At 39.3% G+C, this 22,909-nt stretch overlaps 1 protein-coding gene across 6 annotated transcripts in view; it reads right to left on the bottom strand.

The window, feature by feature from the left end:
* The window catches only part of MTMR10 (myotubularin related protein 10), a 43,164-nt gene that overhangs the window by 9,213 nt on the left and 11,042 nt on the right, over nt 1–22,909 (bottom strand). For 4 of the 6 annotated variants that reach the window (XM_053954217.1, XM_053954213.1, XM_053954216.1 and 1 more), the window contains 7 exons: nt 13,110–13,246; nt 11,925–11,997; nt 10,740–10,882; nt 3,985–4,075; nt 1,442–1,616; nt 906–993; nt 659–747 (listed from right to left, as the gene is read on the bottom strand). In XM_053954217.1, coding sequence (XP_053810192.1) covers nt 659–747; nt 906–993; nt 1,442–1,616; nt 3,985–4,075; nt 10,740–10,882; nt 11,925–11,997; nt 13,110–13,246 — 796 coding nt within the window. Of the gene's footprint in view, nt 1–658; nt 748–905; nt 994–1,441; nt 1,617–3,984; nt 4,076–10,739; nt 10,883–11,924; nt 11,998–13,109; nt 13,247–20,775; nt 20,848–22,909 lie in introns of all 6 variants that reach the window. The other 2 variants (XM_053954212.1, XM_053954215.1) reach the window with 1 other exon arrangement.

The raw sequence follows: 22,909 nt of genomic DNA, 5'->3' as shown, positions 1-22,909 counted from the left end.
CTATTCAGTTTTTGGTTTTCCATCATTTTTAGTAGACTTACCTAAGTTAAATGAAGAGAACATATTTCAAGTTTATTACGTCAGGAAATCTGACAGGGTTTCAACTAAAACTCAGAGCTCCAGCCTAACACACAATGCAGGTGTGTTACAAAAAAAGTCACACTACAAATTAAACCAAAGAACAAAACCCACTAAGCTTGTAAACTACCTACACAAGGCACTAAATGCCTTAGTCTTTCATTAAGGCCAGCGCATGACAAATATTTCACAGAAATATAATGTGCATTATGATACTAAGTCTATTGAATTGTATTTCCCAACGCCACAAATGAAGGGGTTTTTTTTACTGTCCTGCTGAAGGAGGTAAGAAAATCTCCACCAATGTAAGCTGTATTATAGTAAATCTGATCCTTTTATCAATAAATTCTGTCTTCTGAATGATTAGCCCCCTAAAAAATAAACATATCTTAAAACCTGTAAAGTTACTCAGTATTGGAAAGTGGAATGGCCTTGAATAAAAATTGTGCCAGAACCAGATGCAGAGAGCAATCTCTCCAAAGTTCCCACACTGTGGTGTCACACAGGGTCCCCTCCGTTGCCACCCAGTGCTGTGTCACAGTCACCCTCTGACAGAAGAGTGACACACCGAGTCATTTACCTTTGATCAATTCTTCGCTGCTGCAATACATCTTTAATGTTGGCCATTCTCACAAGGGCGCTCCCGTTTGGGTGATTCCAGGACCATAACTAACATGGGGGAAAAGCACAAGAAACAACAAAATCGTGCAGGTTAGAGCTATTCTGTACAAATTTTTTCCTTAATGCTATGCACAGAACTCTGTTAATTGAATAAGTTGAATACTGTGCAATGACCAGAGCAGTACCAGAACAAAGAGGACACTTACTGGCATTCGCCTCCCAATGAAGGAGTAGGAGTACAGCTTCAGGTCTTGATCTGCTAAGGAAGACGGAACCACAAAATATTCTGGAAGGCTTGTGGAAAAAAGCATGATAAAAAAGGTTACTTTTCCCTGTGTTTTTTACCATCTTCCCTCTTGCTGCAGGGCTGTGTCACCAGCTCAGTGAGGCTGTCCCAGAGCAGCCCCTGGGTGTGGCTGCTGTTGTCCAGTGTGAGGGCTCAGCCACAGCACCAGCACAGCCTCGAAGACACTGGTGAGAAACTGCATGGCCCACATGGAAGTACAGAAGCACCAAAGCAATGAATGCCATAACATGACATTTCCTTTAGGGTCAAGACATTTCCTTTAGGGACATGACATTTCCTTCAAGGACAAGACTTGCAGCATCTTTCCTCTGGGGGCCTCTCCAGAGAGCAGCACAATCAAGAGGTGCAGTGCACAGTTGGGTATGACAGAGGCTGTGGGGCACACAGGACAAGACAGCCCAATTCCCTCCTGCTGGTGTCCCAAGAGCCACTTACCAAGTGGAGATCATATAACCTTCATTGACTGAGCACACTCTCCACTCGGATGCACCTGTCCTTTTGATTTCTCTATCCCAATCCGAGTAAGTTTCAAACAGAGGAGTCTGTTGACCACTGGCACTGCTGATGCCACCACCACCACCTCCTGGGTCTATGCCATTCACCTTCTTTGCTAGGAAAAGGAAAGTCATCAATGCCCATTAAAAAAATAAATAAAAATCAAACTCTTCACCTTCCTAATTACAAAAATAAGTCATTAGCAACAGGACTAGTATTATCTATATTATCTATTGTTGTATTACAAGAAAGCAGTGATTTAATGGCAGCTTGATGATACATGAAGATGTCAATGTATTTTTTCCTTGCAATTTCATTAGAAAAGCAACATAAAATTGGCCTGCTGTGCTGCTCAATGGAAGCCAAGGCATACTAATACTCAGGAACAAATGTTATCTTCAGTCACAGGCTTTCTTTCTTCAATATTCCAAAGTTTGCAATGTTTTAAAAACATGAACCCTTTATAGGCTACCCATTAATAGCTACCATGTCAAGAAAGCAAAATAAAACTTATATAATTTCAGCAACTTCAAATGACTGCTGTATTAACAGCAAATAAAAGAAATGGAAGGCCATGTTAAAATATTGGGCTTTCTATATAGATATATATCCACACAAAAAGAAGGCCTATCATTTTGTGTTTAGGGACCAGGAGCTTAGAGAGGCTGTTGTTATACAGAAGGATCTCCTTTGCTGGTCATTCTTTAAATGCCAAAGGGACAGTCAGCTGTGTCAAAAAGAAATTACATTTTGTTTTTTGACACTTGAAGTACATTTTTAGATGGAAGTGGAATAAACTGAAATTCAGCCCTATTACCTCCCCCATGAAAGCTCTGAGCCTCAGCAAGAGCCTGCCGAAAGGAAACAGAACAGTGTCACAGCTCTGCTGACATCCCATAACCTGTGTGGTTTCTGCTTTCTGTATCTATCAACTTCATTCTTGCACTGGCACTTTGACTGCTTAGGATTTTCAGAAGAAAACAGGACTAAAATCAGAGTGAAGTAGTTCTTCAAAGATGGTAAACAGAGAAATACAGTAATTATAAAAAAAAAGTCAGTTTTTCTGTTTAATGGCAGGATATATAACTATCAAATATAGCCTGGGGAAAAAACAATGTACACATACACCAGAGCAATGCAGGCTTTTTCTGTTCCCCTGGAAGCACAAAGACAGCATTTCACCTTTTACTTTACTGGGAGTAGCAGGGAGAAAGAGTCATTAAACAGCACTGGAATTGCAAGAGCAAAGCCAGGTATCTATGGGACAAACACCAGGGTTCACAACAACAAGAACACCCCAACACCACCCAAAAGATTTTCATATTCTCTTAGGAACTGCAGCATGGCAGAACAACTCTCCTTTGCCATTCTTGTCTGCTGCTCCAGAGGAACATTTTTACCCACCTTACGTAATTCTTCCACTAGGTATTTTTCCATAGAGCAAATGGTATTTTAAAGAGAGAGTAAAGGCAACTTTGTGACAGCCTAACATTTGATTGCAATTTTATCTGCAAATTGGCTTCCTCCCTAGTACTTTATAACATGAAAATACATGGACTTTAATAATTGCCCAAGCTTTATGAGGTAAGAAATTCCATGTGTAATTGTGTGTGCAACATCATCACACGCACACTTATTTTTGCGCATGCACAGGGCAGTCATAGAGGCACCTGGATGAAAACCATGCATTGTTTTGCAAATTTGAAGGCCTGATCTCGTAATTCCACAAGGTTCATGTTTTGTAACAGGCAGATCAGTGGTTTCTAGTGCCAGCTGCTGAGTTCAGATCTCAGTACCACAGCTCTGCAGCAGCAGCATGCTCTGTGGGGAGGCTTGTCACCCTACAACTGGTGGCTCTCAGCTGTGTCTTGGCTGGGGAACACTCAGTGGTGACCGCACAGCATTACGCTAGAAATCACGTTCCAAAGGCATCTTTGCAGGCTTACCTAACTGACAAGGTTCAGTTGGAGATTGGCCTTGAGCAGAGAGGGTGTGCTCCAACTCAGCAGGGGTGGTGGAGGTTTTGAGTGGTAAGAACTGCCTAGTAAGCCTCTAGGAAAGAAGGTATGGAGTCCCAAGTTGCACAAATCCTCCTGCAATACCACCAGAAGAGAAACTTATTCCCAAAAGAAGGGCAGGTGAGCAAGCCTGCCTGATGGGACATTCACTGGGTACCCAGAGTACCAACAGAGACATACAACAGGAGGATGGAAGTGTGAACTGAGAAATAGGAGTATTCATGCTGGCACAGTTTGGCTTTGTTCCAGACAGGAAAGACATTTCTTTGGATTTTGGTCATTAATGTCTATCCCAATGAATGACTTATAACCATAAGTAAGAGGCTGGGTGCAGAACAAGCCAATTTTGTTACCCTTGGAGAAAGCCTCAAATGCTTTTTGCCACTGCTTCTGGACAGAAGTCTTACTAAAAATACGTATTAAAAAACAGGAAAAAAAGCACAATCCAAGTACTTTCATCCTTACCTGGATTATGATATATTTCCCCAACATACTCAAATGCAAAGAGAAGCTGAAGATCCGTTGGCTGAGAATAATGAGCTATTGCAAGGCACACCTAGGAAAGAGACATTTATTACTGTTATTTATATATCTGTATAGACAAAAAAATTATTGCCCTTAATTGTAACAGTGTCAAATATGCAGAGCTGTGAAAAAACTAAAAATCAGTCTTTTGATATTTTCTTTAAGGAAAGGAGTATTTATCAATCCAGCAGAAGAACCTAAGAGCAGGCAGGGTCAGTTCAAAAGGTCCAACCTAGCACTGTTCTGACAGCAGCCAGCAATCAGTGCTTTGGGAAGAGGGGAAAAACACAGAAACAACACAATGGAATTTTACCAGGACAACTTTGAACAATTAACAGTTCAGGCATGTCCTGAACTAAAATCTGGTCTCAGTATTTAACACCATTTGACAGATATTTTGGCTACGAAGTTGTCAGTTGGGCCAGGAGGTTTTTCATGTGTGACTTACTTATAAAAAACCTTATTGGTTCTTTCCCTAAGATTCTTAAAATTAAGAGTGCAGCACATGATTTAGGATTATATCCTAGACTTAAAATTTCATTGAGCATTTCTAGTCTCTGTCTCTTTGAATGGAGATATTCACTAATAAATACAAAAGATTTGACAAAAACCCTAATGTCTAGAAGAATCAAATTCAGGAAGGAAAAAAGTATCACGTAGAGATTGGTGCTGTTATTCTTCAAATTTCAGGACATGAATGGAGTCTTTAACTTTGTCCTCTTCCCTCAGTATTTGCTTCTGCATTTTACTAAATGGTACCTTTTAACCAGGGACTAAGTCCACATTCTTATCACCTAATTTTTTTTTTTTCTATCTTCCCTTCAACTTTTCCCAACTCTTCATATTTAGAAACACATTTACAAAATTTATTTAGAATTTAGCAGTTTTGAATATCATTTTTGAAAAAAATCCTGTGCATCCAAGAAATTGTTTTCTTTTTATGAAGAAAATTGTCCTTATTGTGATAGGCATAACAGAAAGATTTGCACCACAGAACTGAAGGAGTGTCAGTGCTGGCAGCGCTGGGCAACAGGAACAAAGCTCGAGAGCTCAGTTATGCTGAGATCTGCCTGGAGAAAGCTGCTGGTTTGTTTTTTTTTTTTTTTTTTTTTGTATGCAACATCCCTGGTTATGGAACCTTTATTGTATTTTTTATATCCTTTGACTTTTAATGGGGACAGTCCTCATTATTTATAAAACCAGTAATGACAGTAGACTAACCTGAGCTGAAAATGTTGTTTCACAAATACTCAACAAAAAATTCCAGTTGAGTCTTAGAACAATGGTTTCTTTAACTGCTCTCCCCACACTTTCTGTTCTACAATGAAACTGCAAAGGAAAATAGAGGACAGAACACTCCAGGGGTGACACCCAAACAGTAGAAGTGTCCCTGGAAAACAGTACAGCAGACTTTCCTAATGAACACTTAAAAGCTCATTTCCAGGATTTGATAAAATTTTTAATGACATAACTGGAAGCCATGTACATTTTACTAAATCTTGTGATTTCAGTGTATGCACCAAAGCAGAAGCCAGCTATTCAACAATATTTGGCCACTTCTAACACATTACTTCTGGTTATCATTCACAATGAAACAAAATGGAAATCTGTGTATATGCACATTTTGACTTCCATTTTTCTACATAGCTTTTCACTACAGTAACTGATTCTAGCAGAGCTACTCCTCATCTTCATTTATGGAGTGAAAGTTGAAAGCCTTTTACTATGCTAATCTACTCTCAAGGCTTCAGGACAAACTGCAGGAAAAAAATTCCATTGCGCTGCCAAATAACACAACAGGAATACAGTAAAATCTATTTTTAAATAGGCAGCAGCTGAAATCCCTGTCATTTGCTTGCCACATTTGAAAAAGGGAGTATGTGTGTGCTGGGTGAAGAGGGATAAAATGGTGTGGGGGGGGATAGTGACCATCCAGATCCAGTTCCCCACAAAAAATATGAGACCACACTTGTACTTTTAAATAAAGCAGAAGCTGGAAAATGCTCTGGGTGTTCCATGGAATAGATGTAACTCACACCATGGGTGAAATAGTCCACCCACAGGTTCAGGACCTCTATTTCTCTCATTTTAAAAAGTGATAGATTTATCCTGCTACTGTCTCTATTTTTACATTTTAGAAAAATCCCACTCATAGATACACTAAACAAGTACTACTAAAGGCATACTAATTTTCTGCTTATTCCTCACTAAATCCCTATAATAGCTTTATTGTCTCAGAGATTCAGAAGACAAGCACATTCCACAGATCTCAGCAGATTATGGCCATAAGTAGAATGCTCTAAATTGGAAGACAAGCATGTTTTACAGGAAGCGTTCTCATATCAAACTCAAAAATGTTTGGTATTCTTGCCAATTTACAATTGTGTAAAGCTGAAGATATGTAGGCTCAGACAAATAACAAGAGAATAGGCTGCTTGTTGGAAAGTTCATTTATTAAAGGCAGTAAACACAATGGCTGTAGTTATTTCTTAGTACAAAAGCCATTTCCCTATGTCAGTGTCCCCTGTTCAACCCCTATCTGAGAAAAATAACTTTCAGGGCACACCCTCTTCAACAGGAATTTTACCAAGGGCAAGAGCTTCAAAGTATTGCTAATGCTCTTGCAGAAGAGTTGTGAAAATAATTTCAGATGTGCTAAGTTAGCACAGCCCTGGATTTTCCCTTCTTCCTTAAGCCAGGCTACCTGGCTTATGAATGCTCTGGAAAAATACTGTTTTCCATTGCTACTGCAATTCCTATCCCAAGCAGACACCTGCGGTAGAAAGTCAGACAAACAGGACTACTTCAAGTCCCACGAACAGGTTTTGTTCATTTTCCTAGGCTGGAAAACTATTGGGAAAATAAACATCCAGCATGAGGAGAATTTTTTAAATTCATCTGTATTTTTAAAAATATCTTTAACCTTTGCTCAGGGAAGTAGTGGCTGTGCCATCCCTGAAGTGTTCAAGACCAGGACAAGGCTTTGAAAAACCTGATGTAGTGGAATATGTCCCTGCCCATGGCAGGGGGGTGGAATGAGGTGAGTTTTAAGGGCCCTTCCAAGCCAAACCATTCTGATCCTGTGATTCTGTAAGTTTACTTCTAAAACAAGTTTTCTTCATCCCTTCCAAAGACAGTATCTCGTGCATTCCCAGTGCCTTGAAACAGTACCAATTCTGTGATCTGTATAAGCAATTAGAACAAGGTAATAGAGCTGAGGAGGCGGGAGGAACACATTAGAAATGGTCAGGACCGTTTGTCCAAAATTCTTAAGAGTTGCATATTATTGTTCATAACAATTAGGGAAAAAAATGCTCCTCTCCATCCCAAGTGCTATGACGTAGGAAAGGCTACTTTTGATTGCACAGGAAACAAGATTTGAGATAAAAAATTTTCCTTCTGTTTTGATTGAGCATGTGATTCTGAAATGACTCTCATACTCATTCAAAAAAGCTTCGTGAAGAAAAGAACTGAGAGAGTTGCAGAAGAGAAAGGAATGAGAAAATGGAGATACAGTCATGGAGGCACAGGCTGTGTGCCATCCTGGGGCACTGCCAAGATCCATATGCACAGTGAGGCAACACAGTGGCCATCACCTAATGCTCAGAAGATCTACAGCCTCACCTTTTCATACATTTTATTTTCTCACTCTAATGTCCAATACTGCAGTGCCTAAAAAATAGCAGGAGTTTTCAGTTTGACTGTTTGCTGTCATTTTTGGAACAAAGTAATTCCTTTCCTCTAAGGAATGTGAAATGCTTCTTTTTTTGCAGTGTCTAACTTAAGACGTCCCCAACTTACTTACCCTTGCTTCCCCATCCTCCACTTCCTCCCACACCCATCTGGCTTTCCTTCCTTTGGGGACTCTATCACTTTATTTTAGAGACAAAACAAAATTAAACTGCTAAGCAGTGGTGAGTGCAAATTTCCATTCCTTCTATTTTTCCTTAACGCTTATTTCCCAAATATTCACTAATAAAAATGAGGAAGAAAATATTTACCTGGCTGACTAATGCTGAGACAATATTTTATTAGCATGTATTGGCTGCAACAAGTACTGAGGGTATTTTTCTAACAGAACTGATTTTTAAGCTTCTTTATAATAGTTTACCTGAAAATAAATTAATGTGTTCTTACAATGTTTCTGCTTAAAGGCAAAGAAAAAGACCTCTAAAAGTTCTGCCAACATCACCCATGTGTCCACATGTAGTCAAGCCTGTCAGTTTGTTCACATCAGAAGCCTGCTTTCAAACTTGGATCCTTCTTTTCACAGCATCCAAAGAGAACCTTGGAAAGATGATCTTTCTGAGCTCCTCAAAGAGAGACTTGGAATAATCTCTATTCTAGTAAGGTAGCTTAATTAGTTATTCTCCCTTATGCCCTGTTCAGCAAACAGAGACACTTCCTTAGGAACAGACTACATTCTCTTTGCCAACACCAATTTATGTCACTGGATGCTGCTGAGTATTTCCAGTACGTGCAAGGAACTATGCTTGAAACAAATTCCTTAACTGCATGAAGTTAGCACCTGTTGTCTTTCTAACTACTCCATATATTTGAAGCTCATTTTGAAACATGAATTGCCATGCAGGCCCCTCCATCCAGAACCCCAATTCCATGGTCAGTCCTCTCCTATGGCACTTTCCCAGTCAGACAGCAATGCACCCTCAGCCCAAGAGCAGGCTTCCCCTCACATCAGAAATCAGGTACACTTTAAGCCTTGGTCTTCCCTACAAAAGTTATGCACACACAGTTATTTCCAAGTAGACAGCTACCAAAATTTTCTTGTACAAACAGTTGGATGTAAATATAGATTAAAGAGGCTCTTCAGAACTTTAAGGAGGACTGATCACTGTCTTCTGTTTTTAAGCACCAGGACAACCTTGCTAATATGTACTACCTGAAGGGCAGGAACAGAAACCAGATAAAATCTTTCCATACTGTGGTGCCAGCATGCCATCTAAATGTCAGAAAGAACAAAACAACTCCATTCAATATGCCGTGTGAGACCACTCCAGATGTGTTCACCAGCATCCCAAAATAATTTAAGCAAAATCCTGATGCAGGAAAACTGATCTAGGGATCTCATGGTTCTATACATTTATATTTTAATGCTAATAGAATAATGTTATTATGGAAACATTAGATTAGATTAGCTGAATGTGATCTCCCATCAGTTAAAGTGCTTCTGTGCTACACCCACACAAAGCGGCAGTAACCTACTTGATGCATCGAAACTGCAACAGTAACCACACAGCTGATATTTGTACAAGTTTTCTTCCTCTCCACTGAGCACCTTCTGGTATTTGAAAATGGCAGTTGTTACACTTTTGTCACCACCAGCACAAGATCTAGAACCACAAGAGGCTCTGGCTCTCTAGACCTAGCTGTTCTTCCTATCAGAAGAAACCACCTAAGACCATGTAATTACAAATACCTAACATAAAGGCCTTCATAAAATGGTTTCACTGTTTGCTCTTGCACAAGAAAAGCAGCACAAAGAATGTTAATGAGATGCTGAGTTTATTCTCTCCTCCTCCGGGCTAATCACTCTCCTTTGCTGTGACAGCCAATTAGAAACAGTTGCTGTAAAGATATTGCAGGAGATGGCTGCTCCAGGGGGATTTTGAAGAAGCTATGCAAGGGAATGACTGCAAGAAGACTGCCAAACGTGGAAGGCTCCAGCCAGCATAGGCAGCAGGCAGGGGGGCAAGCCAGAACGGGGCAAGGCCAGAGCAGGGTGGTTCATGACGGGCTCCTGTCCGAGCATCTCGGGGAGGATGAAGGGGCTGAGCCGGTTCAGCAGTTCTCGCTCAGTAACTGCACACAGACTTACGCCTGGGCAGATGGTCCTTGGGACTTACAGGGCTAAACTCAAACCTGATCCTACTGAGAAGGGGAATTGCTAAGCTCTGAGAGCAAAGTGGGTCATTCCTTACGAAAGGCCGGCTGTGCCAGCTGCGGTGCCGCGGAGGTCAGGGCAGGCGGGCCGGCACGGGGACAGCCAGTGCCGGGAAGGCGCTCCCGGCCGGCCCTGCTCGGCACAGCTTATCCCACCTGGGGCAGCCCCAACAACACAGCCCCGCTGCGCCCGGACCTGCGGCAACACGGGGCGAGCGGGCAAGGAAGGAAAGCCCCAGGAATGTACAGAGCCCAGTAATTCCTCCTGTCGAGTGGTGTACGAGTCTTTGCTTAACAAGATGTTGAGAAAGAGCCCAGGTTCATGTCAATTGGACTAGATGGTGATTCCAAGAGCTGTGTGACACCATTAAGGCATAAGGAAGTACACTCAGCCTCTGGGGAAATAAAGCTTATGGCTTTTAGAAAATGTAGCAAAGCTTGAAACATTTTCCATAAAAATGCAAACATCTGTTGTACAGCTGCAATGCAACATTCTGATTCCAGACCTTTTAAATATTTATTTAATAAATTAATAACTTTTAAAAGTACAACAGATATGACAAGAAATACTGATTTATCTTATACGATACTAAACAGTTAATACATCACAATATTTTTTTTCCCTAATAGATTTGACTCCAAAAGTCCAGATAGTCTCCTGTAACTGAATGTGAATAATCTGCAATTCTTCCCCCCACTTCTCTATCAAAACATAATAATACAAAGTGTTCTTATCAGCATAGCTGTTGCTACTTGTAATGACTACAAGGCAGAAATTTATAACAAGGTAATACCTTTTTTGCACTTTCAGGACCTGCTTCATCAAAATGAAACCTGACAATACGGAAGTCTTTGCAATAAATTATTAATTCAGTTGGATTAAATTTCAGTTTTTGATTGGGACCAAGGACCTTCTGCTTCCTCTTGGTATCATTCACTGCAAAGAAGAGAAAATTATTCAGCTGTGTTCTGTAAGGAAACACAAGATTGGTTCAAACAGATACAGTAATGTTGCTGCCAGAAGGTTTTTATTTATTGGCACATTTGGATTCAGGTAGAAAATCCGTTGATTCCTGTTAGTAAAAGCTTATGCTATACTAAAATTAGGGTAAATCTCATGTTTTAGAAAAGGGGCCTCAAATGTGGGCCAGTGCAAGACGATAAAACAGGTCAATAGCAACTCTTTGTTGTAAAAAAAAAAATACCATTTCTTCATCATGTTCTTCCTGAGAAACACATTAATCTTTTCACAGTGATTACAACCAACTTTGGGCATTGAAAACTTATAACCAATAATTTAGATTATCTACAGTCAAAAAACCAAGAGTTTAACAGCCCATGCCATAAACAAAATTTGAAAACTTACCACTTTTACAAAATTTTACATTACAAGATGAAAAACATACTTAACAAATAGGTCAGTCTAAGGGATCCAACAAATCAAAACATGGATCTTCACAAGAAGTATTTTGTTTCTTCAGATTAAGATGTCGATTGCCATTTGCAGATTTTTTGAGACCACCAGCTATTACCTTGCTAAGAATTAGAGAGGACTGAAAACTACAGCATTTCTCTTGTCAGAAATCCCATCTATGTCTAACTGTATAAGCTATTTTTGCAATTTAGTGTATTTCAGTGGCACAGATTCAGATGATTCAATGTAAAAATGTTGCTAACAAAATTCTGTACTGCTGTAACATGTCTCTCCTACAACACCTGTTGATTCAGTATGGTAGTTGCAAATATAAAGACTATAATATAAAGACCCAACTAAGTCTCCTGCATGGCATGGCACCTCAAGATTTATTCAGCATTTGAAGCTTTTATCCTAATTTTAAATAACCAAATACTTGAAATCAGGGTAGATTAATGACATAAAACCTCAAGTGTCAACAATTCTGCAGAACTTAACAGGCAGGTAACAGTTTGGTTCTGAATAAGAATAAACCTGTCATTATACTTAGCTATTTTGGACATACCTGTGACAATCTGCTCGATGCATGTGAGTGGGACATCGTGTTCACCAAGGAGGAGGTTTTTATAATGGAATTTCTGAAACACAGAACTCACAGCCGTTAATTGCAGTTCTGCAGTTTGCAACCAGATATACAGCACAACTTTGAAGAAACTATGATAAAAATCAGGCATGCCTAGGCTTTTCTGACAGGTACTACCCTTGCCTATTCCCAAGTAATTAGAGGTTAGAGGCTGCTGAACTGCACACCGAGCAGTGTAGAAACCCCAGTGGAATATGCAAAATAACCTCCCTATTTGCACTGAATTAGTATAAGAAATTAATCTTAGAAATTCAATACAATTTGAAGTATAATATATATAAATATATATATGTATAATATATATATATAAATAATATAAGAAATCTCCAATTATTATCACTTTTGTAAGCATGGGAAGAAAAAAATATATTAATTCTACTTTCAGGGACAAATTTTGACAACTAATTTGTGTCAAAAATTAGCCTTTTGAAATAGCTCTGGTCAAACTTCCTAACCATTATTGAATAAGCATCTATCTACTTTCAGAGCTATAAATATCTTTAGTCAATGGAACATGTCCTTTAAAAGCCCCAAATGGAAGTGCAAACTCTACTGAAAATAACACACAGCTCACTACTTGGATTTCCAGTGTTGTATGCTGTGCTGTTCAAACACTGATCATGGTTTTGAATGTCATGAGCTCTGCTTTGACAAAGCAGAAGCGTTCTTCTCCCCTCTTCTTGTTGCTTCATCTACAATGAATTCTCATTTCATGGTTACTCTGCCCTCCATCAGTAACACCAATAAAACACCACATGGAAGAGCTTTGCTGATCTGACACTTGTCTAGTCTAAGGGACATTTGCAAACAGCTCCTTCGAGGACGAACACACCTGTGTATAATTCCTGCTTTGCCTTTTGTAAAACCACTTCCTGGAGAAGCCTCCATACATGGAGGTGAATGGAGCTGGATGCACTTCTCTACAAATTTCTTGCTCTTGTTCGGATATGAATGGATGGAACAGCAACACATTCAGAACAGGACAGTGCAACCTCATCCTGTAGCCTGCTTAGAAGGCATCCATTTATATCAGATATGAGACAGACTGACTGTGTGAATAATTTCACTTATCACATTCATGATGTAGCCAAGTGAGCAATAACCAACCTGCAGTGGCATTGGGTCATCTGTAATAAAGGAAATCTTGAAGTTAGTGCAAACCAGCTTGCCCCACAGATCATACTGGCTCGTGTCTGTTGCAATGCACTTCCTTACAAAATTTACTTCGTTCACCACAATTTCACCTGAAACAGAAGAAAGGGAGGGGAAAGGAGAAGCCTATATAAATCCTGTACGTACAACAATTCTAAGTCTGTAGTACCAAGCAATCCCTAACTCTTTACCAGTTTCAAGTTATCCACCTCTTATGGGTAAACATGGAGTTTAATTAACACCACTCCAGGGAAAACAGAAAACTACCATTCCAAAATGGACAATATTGTGCAGTAGTTAAAATTATATAAAACCCAAAACCAACAAAAACAACCAACTTAAAACCAAAACAAACCTCAAAGAACAAAAACCAAAAGAAACCCCACAAGAAACCCAGCTCACAGTCAAACCCAACAAAACCACACACTACTTCCCTTAGATCCAGAGATCAAGAGCCGCAATTCTCCACTATTAAAAATTCATTGGTTTGAACAACACTGTCCTTTAAACAAGCATACATTCTTGTACTTCAGCTAGTATTTATTTTAAAAATAAATAAATACTGGCTATTGTTAAGTACTTCAGAAAATTTTATGAACTTCCTGAATTCAGAATCATCAGGCTACATCGCATTTTGCATTTATAAAGACATTTTCAGGTGACTTCAAAAAATGGAACACAAACACATTTCCAACTTTTTACTGTGACTGTCTAATGAAGGAGACATTTTCTGGATTTCCTTCATAAAACAGAAGATCCAAATGAAGAAAAAAAAATTATGCTAATTGGTCTGGCATCAGCTATAAAATAAAAAAAAGCATATAGGTAAATGAGACTGAGGACCATTTAAAAAGAAAAAGTAAATCACTACACAAAATGATACTTTTCAGTTCCACAGCCAAGATTTCTGAAAGCTAAACAGTAACTCTTCCTTCAGTAATCTAACTTAGTAATGCCTTTTATTCCTGTACAGGGCTTCCACTTCTGTCATCAGATCAACCACCTCCTGCTGCTGCTGTCTAACATAAATAGCGTGGGAGTACAAGTGTGTTCCGAGGAAAGTGTAATTTCATATTGGCTCTGAGATTCTGCTTAGAAGAAACCAAGGCCTAAAGAGTGCTGAAGCCTAATTTGCTAATAGGTTTGGCATGTTTAGTCCCAGTTGCCTGAAATGCCATCTCACAGTCATGCTCTGCAAGGAACCAGCAGCTCTTCGGGCAGCTGTACTGGCAGCAGTCAGCTACTGCATGTCCAAGGAGCAGAACCACAGCCTGGAATAAATTCCCCATTATCTCCTGCTCTAGAGCAGGTCTTTCCTCAGGTGATGAGCACTGCAGCCAAGTAACCATACCGTGAAAGGACTGCCTTTAGTGTCCCAGACACTTGAGAGAAATGCACCTTTTGCTGTCTCCAGGCCCTCCAACACCTTAGTATTTCACCCAGCTGTCCTACCAGTCCTACTGGATCTCTTGCCCTTGATACAATCAGGGATCTGCCTGGAAGTCACTAATAGCAGCATCTCTGCTTTTGGCTCAGTTGTTCAGCTATAAAAATGTCTTGGTTGAAGTCCCTAGCCTTGAGCTGCCAGAATCATGATCTGTGTTCTGGGATTCTTTGAAGATGTGAGGAGACAAGTTTCATTGACCTGTGTTATCATACACATGAATATTCAATGCCAGAAGTGGCAGGAACTGGGAAAACGTCTATAAACAGAAAGTCTTTCCTCAAACAGGGCTAAAATGTGCTTAAATAAGCTTTTCAATATGAAAATAAAAAATCTGATTCTGACAGCTTCAGTACAAACAGTTAAAATATCACTCAAGTCCACAGCAGCTGAAAACAATGTCTTATAATGGGGTACATGAGAATGACAAGCTCTACTTCTGTTAAACATTGTAATGAAAATGTTTCAATACTTAGCATGGTCTGGCCTGAAACTTTGTAATACCCAGCATTTCTTCAAATAATCTATTTACTTAAATAACTGCAAAAGCTCAAATCATTTATTGAAGCAATTTCTCCTCTGTGTTGGTATTAAGTCTTCAACTATTCAACACGAAGTTCTAAGTCACCTCCTGTGTGTGAAGAAAACCTCCTCATAAACTGAATTCTAAGAAATTTTTATTCCTCTCTCTACATATTGCCAGTGTATCACTACATTTCTAATTAAAAAATATGGAGAGCTAAATACACCATGAAATGAAATGCAACTTCATAGCTTTTTTTGGTAACATTCACCTATCTGTTACCAAGTATAATATTTTTTACTATCACATAGGAGACATTCCTAAAAGCAAATTACTATTATCAAACTATTTCAGTACTTCATTACTTTGATATAACCAAACAGGAAAGAAATTAAATACATTTACACATCTTCAATTTGAATCTACTACAGTTTAAAACATGCCTGCTACATCATTCTTTTTCCAAAGACAGTCCTTTTTACTTCCCTCCTTCATTCCTCGTAATTGTGTGGCTACACTGCAACATGTTAATTCTAATCCTATTTTAGTGCAACTGCATTTAGTTTCATTTCATCCACCACAAATACATTCTGGATTTTCTGGCCTAGCTTATCTTCTGCTCTCAGGTTTGCAGCCCTAACCCAGAACTGTCCATTCTGAACCTAAGGATTAAGGTATGGCAGGACAGAATGTGTGCACACCAACTTCAGCAGAAGAATGAGAAAGTTTGCAAATTTAATAGATGCAGTTTCCAAACACCTCTAGAATTTTTTTTTTTTTTTCCCCAAGATGCAGGTTTGGAATTTTATGCGACCTATCTTTTATCACTCATTTGGACACCTATAATGAGCAATATAAAAAGGCATGAACCTTTCAAAATGAAAATTTAGGAAAGTAGATAAACAACGTGAGTAGTAAGTGCAGGACTTGCACAATGAACCCTTCTTGTGTTTGTAATTGAGTAGGTGATTTCTCCTACACAAGACAAGAACAGAGCTATTCAGAGATATTACACTGCACATTTCTACAATGTAGCTGCTGCTTTTTCCCAGTAAACAGTCACAGGCTGTTCCAGACATGGAACAGCAGTCAACACTTCCATCTGACTCCAAGAGTCAAAGAATGATCTCAGGAGACCAGAGCAGTTTGTTTAAACTTTGACAGGAAACCAGAAGAGAAATTACAGGTTGCCACCCTTACATAGAAAGCCTAATCACATTTAATAAAAATATTTCTACATTGAATACACAAATCACAAAAATAACAGGAGATACTGAAGGATCTATCTAGATAATACACTCTCCACCTAATACACAGCCTCAAAAACTGTTAAACTTCTGAAAAATTCTGCTAAATCTCCCAAAAGCACATGCAATCTGACTGGTTCAAATTTTGGATGTTAAGAGAACTCATGGTATGTATCTAATCCAGCATAATGCATAATCCAGTAAAATCAAAATAAAAAGCAGCCAGCAGAGCCTGGGAACACGTGGGAGCTGGAAGAGAGGCAGGAGAACCCTGCTGAGCCCAGGGATCAGCAGGAGGGAACACTGGATAGCACAGCTGTGCTCTCCCCCAGCCTGCAGCCACACCACTCTGCAGCAGGTTTGTGGCAATTTGGTTCCTCAAAATTTGAATCACAATCACTAATCTCCTAAAATAAAGGATGTTCTACACCATTTTCACTACAATATTTTTGTAACTTTTTAGTCCTGCCTCACAGGATCAAGTTTAATTTTTTTGTTTATCTAATAAAGAAAATTTGTAACTTTTCAGGGAAGAAGGCTGATTTGAGTAGCATCAAGGACCACAACCTTATTAATGCAGGAGGTGATACAGACTGAGCAGTTTTCAACAACTCTAACAATACTGACTGAACACAACAGTGCTGCACAATTAAAGGAACTGAGCAGTATTTTATATATACAGACACATATACAGATCAATACATATACAGAGAGATGGAGCAGGGCACACATACATACATACACATCTTCAAATGCTAACAGGCAGTATTTTTATCACATTAAAAATCTGATACTTGCTAGAGGCAATGAATAGCTGAAACCATACTCCATAAATTAAGAATGCAAATCCTACAAGCTCAGTAAGTTTGCAGGTACCCTACATGCTGCTAAGGGAACTTTCCCAATGCTGTACCAGAAGCACAAGAACAGATTGATCACCATAAACTTCCTTTAATGAGCATTGAAGCTCCATGGATATGTTCAATGTCTAACAGACATAAGCATAACAGAGGTTATTAAGTACTTTATGCAGTCGTGTAATTTCTACCTAAATCCATAAAAAACTAGCACCTGGAAACTGAACTCGTGTTTCCCATTTACAATGCTGGCAGTGATTATACCCAAGTAAGACAACAGAAAACCAGCTTGTTAATGTGAAACATAGTCTTAGAAGTTCACAATAGAAAAGCTCAAGTTAGTTAAACTAGCTATTTAACTGTTAAGAATGCATAATAATGAGTTCACTTGTAAAATATTTGGCAAATAATTAACTTCTGGAATTTCCAAGAAAAACTTTATTAATGAGTAACTGAAATCTACAACATTTTTTTGTCCCTTTATCTGCTCTCTTGCGGAGAGAATACCAAAATTGTATGAGTTTATTAGTACGCATCAAGCATTTAGATGTAAATGTCTCTAATCCACTTCTAAATAAATCTTCTGTTCAGTGTGCTCAGGCACTTGCAAACTTAAGGAAAAAAAAGTATATGTAAGCTCATGAAATAATTGTCTTTCATCTATTTTCTGATTTTCATGAGCTCTTACAAGGGTGTTCCAAAAGGAGGGCTCAATTCTGTGATTACTAGGGAACAAAAAACAATTTGCATTAATTTTTAACAGGAGAACCTGGAATTTCTACCAAAGAACAGTTCTGACCACTGCTTGGAGAGGGGTGTATTATAAATGCACAGCACCAAAAGAGCTTATTTTGCCAGTCTCATTAGAAAATTGTTATTAAAATATCATCTATTAATATTTTAACTTCTCTAGTCTACTAAGAGAAAAGAGCTTAGATAAATTTTTTAAATGCTCAGTAAGGAAAAAAGCAGCAAAAAGATACAGGCTTTCTGGTAAGTTGTCAAAGATCATCTTTCTGTTTCCCATGCACAATAACAAGACTAAAATCAGTATTTGCCCAGTAATGGTTAATCTTTATGAAAACTGGAAAAAAAAAAACAAAAAAAACCAAAAAAAAACCACCAACAAAACCAAAACCAAACAAACCCACAGAGATAATTACTTTTCTGAACTAGGATGGGATGCTCCACAAAAGCTTTCCCCACACCTCAGAACCATAGTGAAGGACACAAAATGTAGAATAGGCAACAAACAACAGGGGTCCAGATGGCAAGAAGGGAACATCCATCAGGAGCAAAGTTCTCATTATCAAACAGATCGAAAACAAAGTATTGCAGCAAACGAAAAAACTGCTTACAGAGTTGCTTTAATCCAGGAATTTGTATTACCACTAAAATAGAAACAGTTCCATATTCAACATTCACTTCTACCTCAAGCCTTGTGTTGGCACTGCCATTTGACAGACTTTGTTAGTCTCATCAGAGAACTGATCCAGTTAAAAATTGATCTTTTCTTCCTTTTTTGTCAGTTCAAATTTCACCTGAATTGGCTCTGATCTGGCTTGTTCTTTGGTTGCACAAAAAAGTGCCAGCATGAAGTAGTTAATAAGAACACACCTGTGTGTGAGAAAAATAGAATTGTTGGCATCTGTATGTAGAGTTGGGCCAAATTACAATAAACTCTTATCACCAGAATCCCTCCAATAAGAGTTTTAGCAATGATTTGGTCAGAGTTCTGTAATGTGAACAACAGACAAGCCAGTGAGGAGGGAGTGTGCTTGGTGTTTGCATATTTTTAAGTCTGGCTACATAAACTACAGATTCCCAAACCCTGCCTTTGCCTAAACGATATAATCAGTAACAATTTGAGAAGACTGAGGTTTTCAGCTTGTTATTTTATAACTATTTTACCAATACAAGTTACAGATGCTGAACTTCTAATGTACTACTGGGTGTGTTAAATTATACAGGTTTGGCTTAACAAATAAATTAATATAGAAACATTTTTTAGAAATTAGTTTGGAATCAATTCACTGAAGACTTGCTTCATTAGAAGAAAATATAAATGCCCAGAGACAAAACCCCCAGTAGCTTGGGCAGATGACACCTCAGAAGCTACTGGATTTAAATGGCTTGTAGCATTAAACAAATGTGGGGCAGAGTGGGCAGAAACCAATTACTTTGCAACTTCTTTGCAAAATGCACATGTAAAAACATGAAAATACTTAAAACAGGGTTACCCTTCTAGCTTCAAGGAATTAGACCCATAATGGCCTATGGCTAATCTGTTGCATAAAGGAAATTATTTTTGCAGATGTTTACAAATACTAAAATATATTACTACTCAGAAATTTTAAGAAATGCCTTTCATAACATAAGGCAGGACAAAACTACTCCATCCAGTAAAATCTACTTCTAAGATTGTATCTGGTACTTAGATTCTGCATGCAGACTGCCTTGGTTGTACTTATGTCCTTAAAAAAATCAAATCCAAACACAAGCAGTTAACTGAACCCAAACCACGCCTGAAAATTTATTTTGAGCCAAACAAACAAAAAAGCTGTAACAGAAAAGACTACTTATTATATACTTACTGTAAGTGACATCTCATTCTAAATCTAAGTCAAGTGTTTGGTTCATTTTTAAACTTCTTGCAGTATGAAAAACTAGTTTGCAGAAACCTGTTGTTTCAGGTTTCAAATCCAGAATGCAAAACTCTCATAACTTACATAAAACTTCTGGCAATCTTTGTATAGATAACAAAAAACCCTGAAACATCTACTTTAAAAAAGCTCCAGGGAATTGCATTATTTTCCAAATTCTGAAACTTCTAATCTGGCCGTTCTTAAATGCTAAAAATAATTTCATGTTCTTGTATGACACTGATTCATGAAAACAGCTACAAAGCTTTTTTGCTTCCTTTTTTATATCACCTATTAATTTTAAAAACAAACAAATTAATTTTCACAGTAACATTTCAGTTTCAAATAAAAAACTTGACGCAGGGAAAAAACCTAACCCTGCAATATAATGAGTCTCACTCAGCTGCACAAGGAGAGAGCGAGCCTTGATGAGCACTGCACAGCACTGGGAATGAGAATCAACAGCTCGGAGTGCTCTGGAGATGCCCTCAGGCAAGTTCTGCTCAGGTGCTATCAGCACTGACAGGCTGTCGCTGCTCACCTGCAACACATGCACATCCTTAGCAGATCAGGTAATGCCTTCCTGAATATCAATACCTCATCCCAGAAACAGCCACAGGAAAAGACAACGACAACACTTGTACCAACTAAACAACCCCACTTTTCGCTCGCAGGCATTACGGCAAAATGATTCCTAAGAGCCAAGCAGGGCAGACCCGACAGATCTCGGGGGTTACTCATTAACCTGGGCCCCGGCTCGCACAATCCCCGCCCTGCCCCCGGGCCGAGCCAGCACCGAGCACTCACTGCACAGCACGGCCTCTGCTCTCCCGCTCTGGGACACCACAGACCAAAGGAAAATGCCAAGGAACAGGCGCAGGGTCCAGAGCAGTGAGAAAGGAACGTACCTGGGGCACTACTGCACAAGGGTGCCTCAATGAACAGTGGATTTCCTTCTCCTATCACGTGATGTGTTGCAGCTGCTCTGGAACACATGACTCAATGTAATAAGGAATTGCAGAAAGCAGAAAAAGCCAAAAAGCCGGGAGCTAACTTGCGAGAGAAACAGACTCTTCTAAAAGATTAAATCTTTCCATGATACAGTCTTAAAAACCTACCAAAATTAGATTTCTACAGTCACTTGCCTTTCTAAAGGCACATATATATATATAAAAGCCAACAGAAATCAAAAAAAAGCAGGTGGTAAAGTCAATCAGCATTATTAAATAAAAGCCGAATATATCCAATGGCAAAAATCTTGAACAGGATACATAATTCCACCTCAGCAAAAAAACAGGAACTCGTTCAGAATTAATCAAAAAGATGATTACAGATACGGGAAGCTTCATTTTTAGGACCTACTAAGACAATTAAGCCAAAGGGAGGCAAAACAAAGTGGACATATAACACGTCTGAAAACCACAACTTGCATGAAATGGAGGGATATGGCTTGATGTTTGCTGTATCCTACAAGAACTAGGATTTATCCAAAGGAACTGGATGGTGGTAATTTCAGAAAAAAAAAATTAAGAGTTCTAACAACATATAATTAAACTACGGAACTTGTTACCATGTGAAGCTGTGGGAGATAAATGCTTACACGGCTATAGAAAGCAAGTGCATAAACTCAAGTAAGACAAATCCAGCAAGAGGAACTGAATATGGTAGCACTGTTTGTATGATATCCTGTGACTCCTCACTTGGGTGTCCCCATGAAGTTCCTGCAAGAGCAAAGTCCCCGTGCCGCACTCTGCAGGGAGCAGCTGGAGTGCTGCCTGCCCTGCTCCCCTCTCCCTCGGCGCCTCCGCGGCCACCGGCAGCGAGAGGCGACATCTGTCCCCGCCCAGCCGTACTTGTGCCCTGTTGTCACCACCGCGGCTGTGACCACACACCGGTTTCGGCTCTCAGGTTCACTTCTGTCATCTGACCACAAAACGCGGCAGACACAACAACCTGTGCATAACTGCTTTCAATAGCACCGCACCGCCACTGCCCCTTTAACTTGCTTTAGCATGAACAAGCCTTAAAGATAAAAACTACTATTCTAATTCAGTTTAGTCTATAATTTAATAACCATTTCCAGCCTTTTTGTAAAAAACTTACAGGCAGCAATTACTGTCTTAATGCACTAGCAAATTAGCATACTGAGCAACAATTTAGCTAATTCAAGTGGACATTAAGATCCGAGAGGAACAATGCTTTCCTCACACTCAATCAGTGCTCCACTGGTTCCATAATCTGTTGCAGAATGCCCTGGGTGAGCAGCAGGGAGGATCTTGCTGCCTGGTCTTGCCTAAACCACAGTGTGGCACTGGTTCCAGTACAGACACCGGACTGGCCCGTTGTCCATCCCTGTACTGCACACTTCTGCACACTGCTTTGCCATTCACACCGTGGAGACACGCTGCATTCACAGTCCACGTGTGCTGGACAGGTTTTTTCAATGTTCAGGCTGATGACTTGGAAACCTACAGACAGATTTATGGAAAATAGGCTACAGCTGATCCCCAGAACAAAACACACCTTCAGGTTTACCAACGTGAACTCCACACTACCCTAAGGTACACAGACTATTTCCTACCAGCCAGGCAAGGCATGTTAACAGACTGACTGGTAGACTACCTGCTATTTCTGTAATTTTCCTCTTTGACATGCTTATAAAAACAGCAATGCACACAAACAAAGGGGAAAAAAGTGAAACTGTTACAAAGGCCAACTCTTAACTAATTCTGCTGAAACTCTCACTCACAGAGCTAACACTAGGAAAACAGAGCTGCGGAAGAAAAAGAAAGCATTTTTATAACTCCACCTCAAACCTATATCATCTCTTTTGCAATGAAAATATACCAAAGTCTATAAAATTACTTGCTTTTCCCTACTGCAGTATCAGTGTTGTCCCTTACAACCAAGGTTTTCACTTGTTTTAAATGATATTTGTTCCTTTTTCCAATAAACACCCTCCTCAGGGCATACAGTTCCATGAGAATACAGGCTTTTGCTCCAAATTCTGATGAGATGCAGGGTCTGGGCTCCAGAGGAAAC

Source organism: Vidua chalybeata, chromosome 13, assembly GCF_026979565.1.
Source record: "Vidua chalybeata isolate OUT-0048 chromosome 13, bVidCha1 merged haplotype, whole genome shotgun sequence".
NCBI lineage: Eukaryota > Metazoa > Chordata > Aves > Passeriformes > Viduidae > Vidua > Vidua chalybeata.
This window is presented reverse-complemented; position numbering and strand designations above follow the sequence as displayed.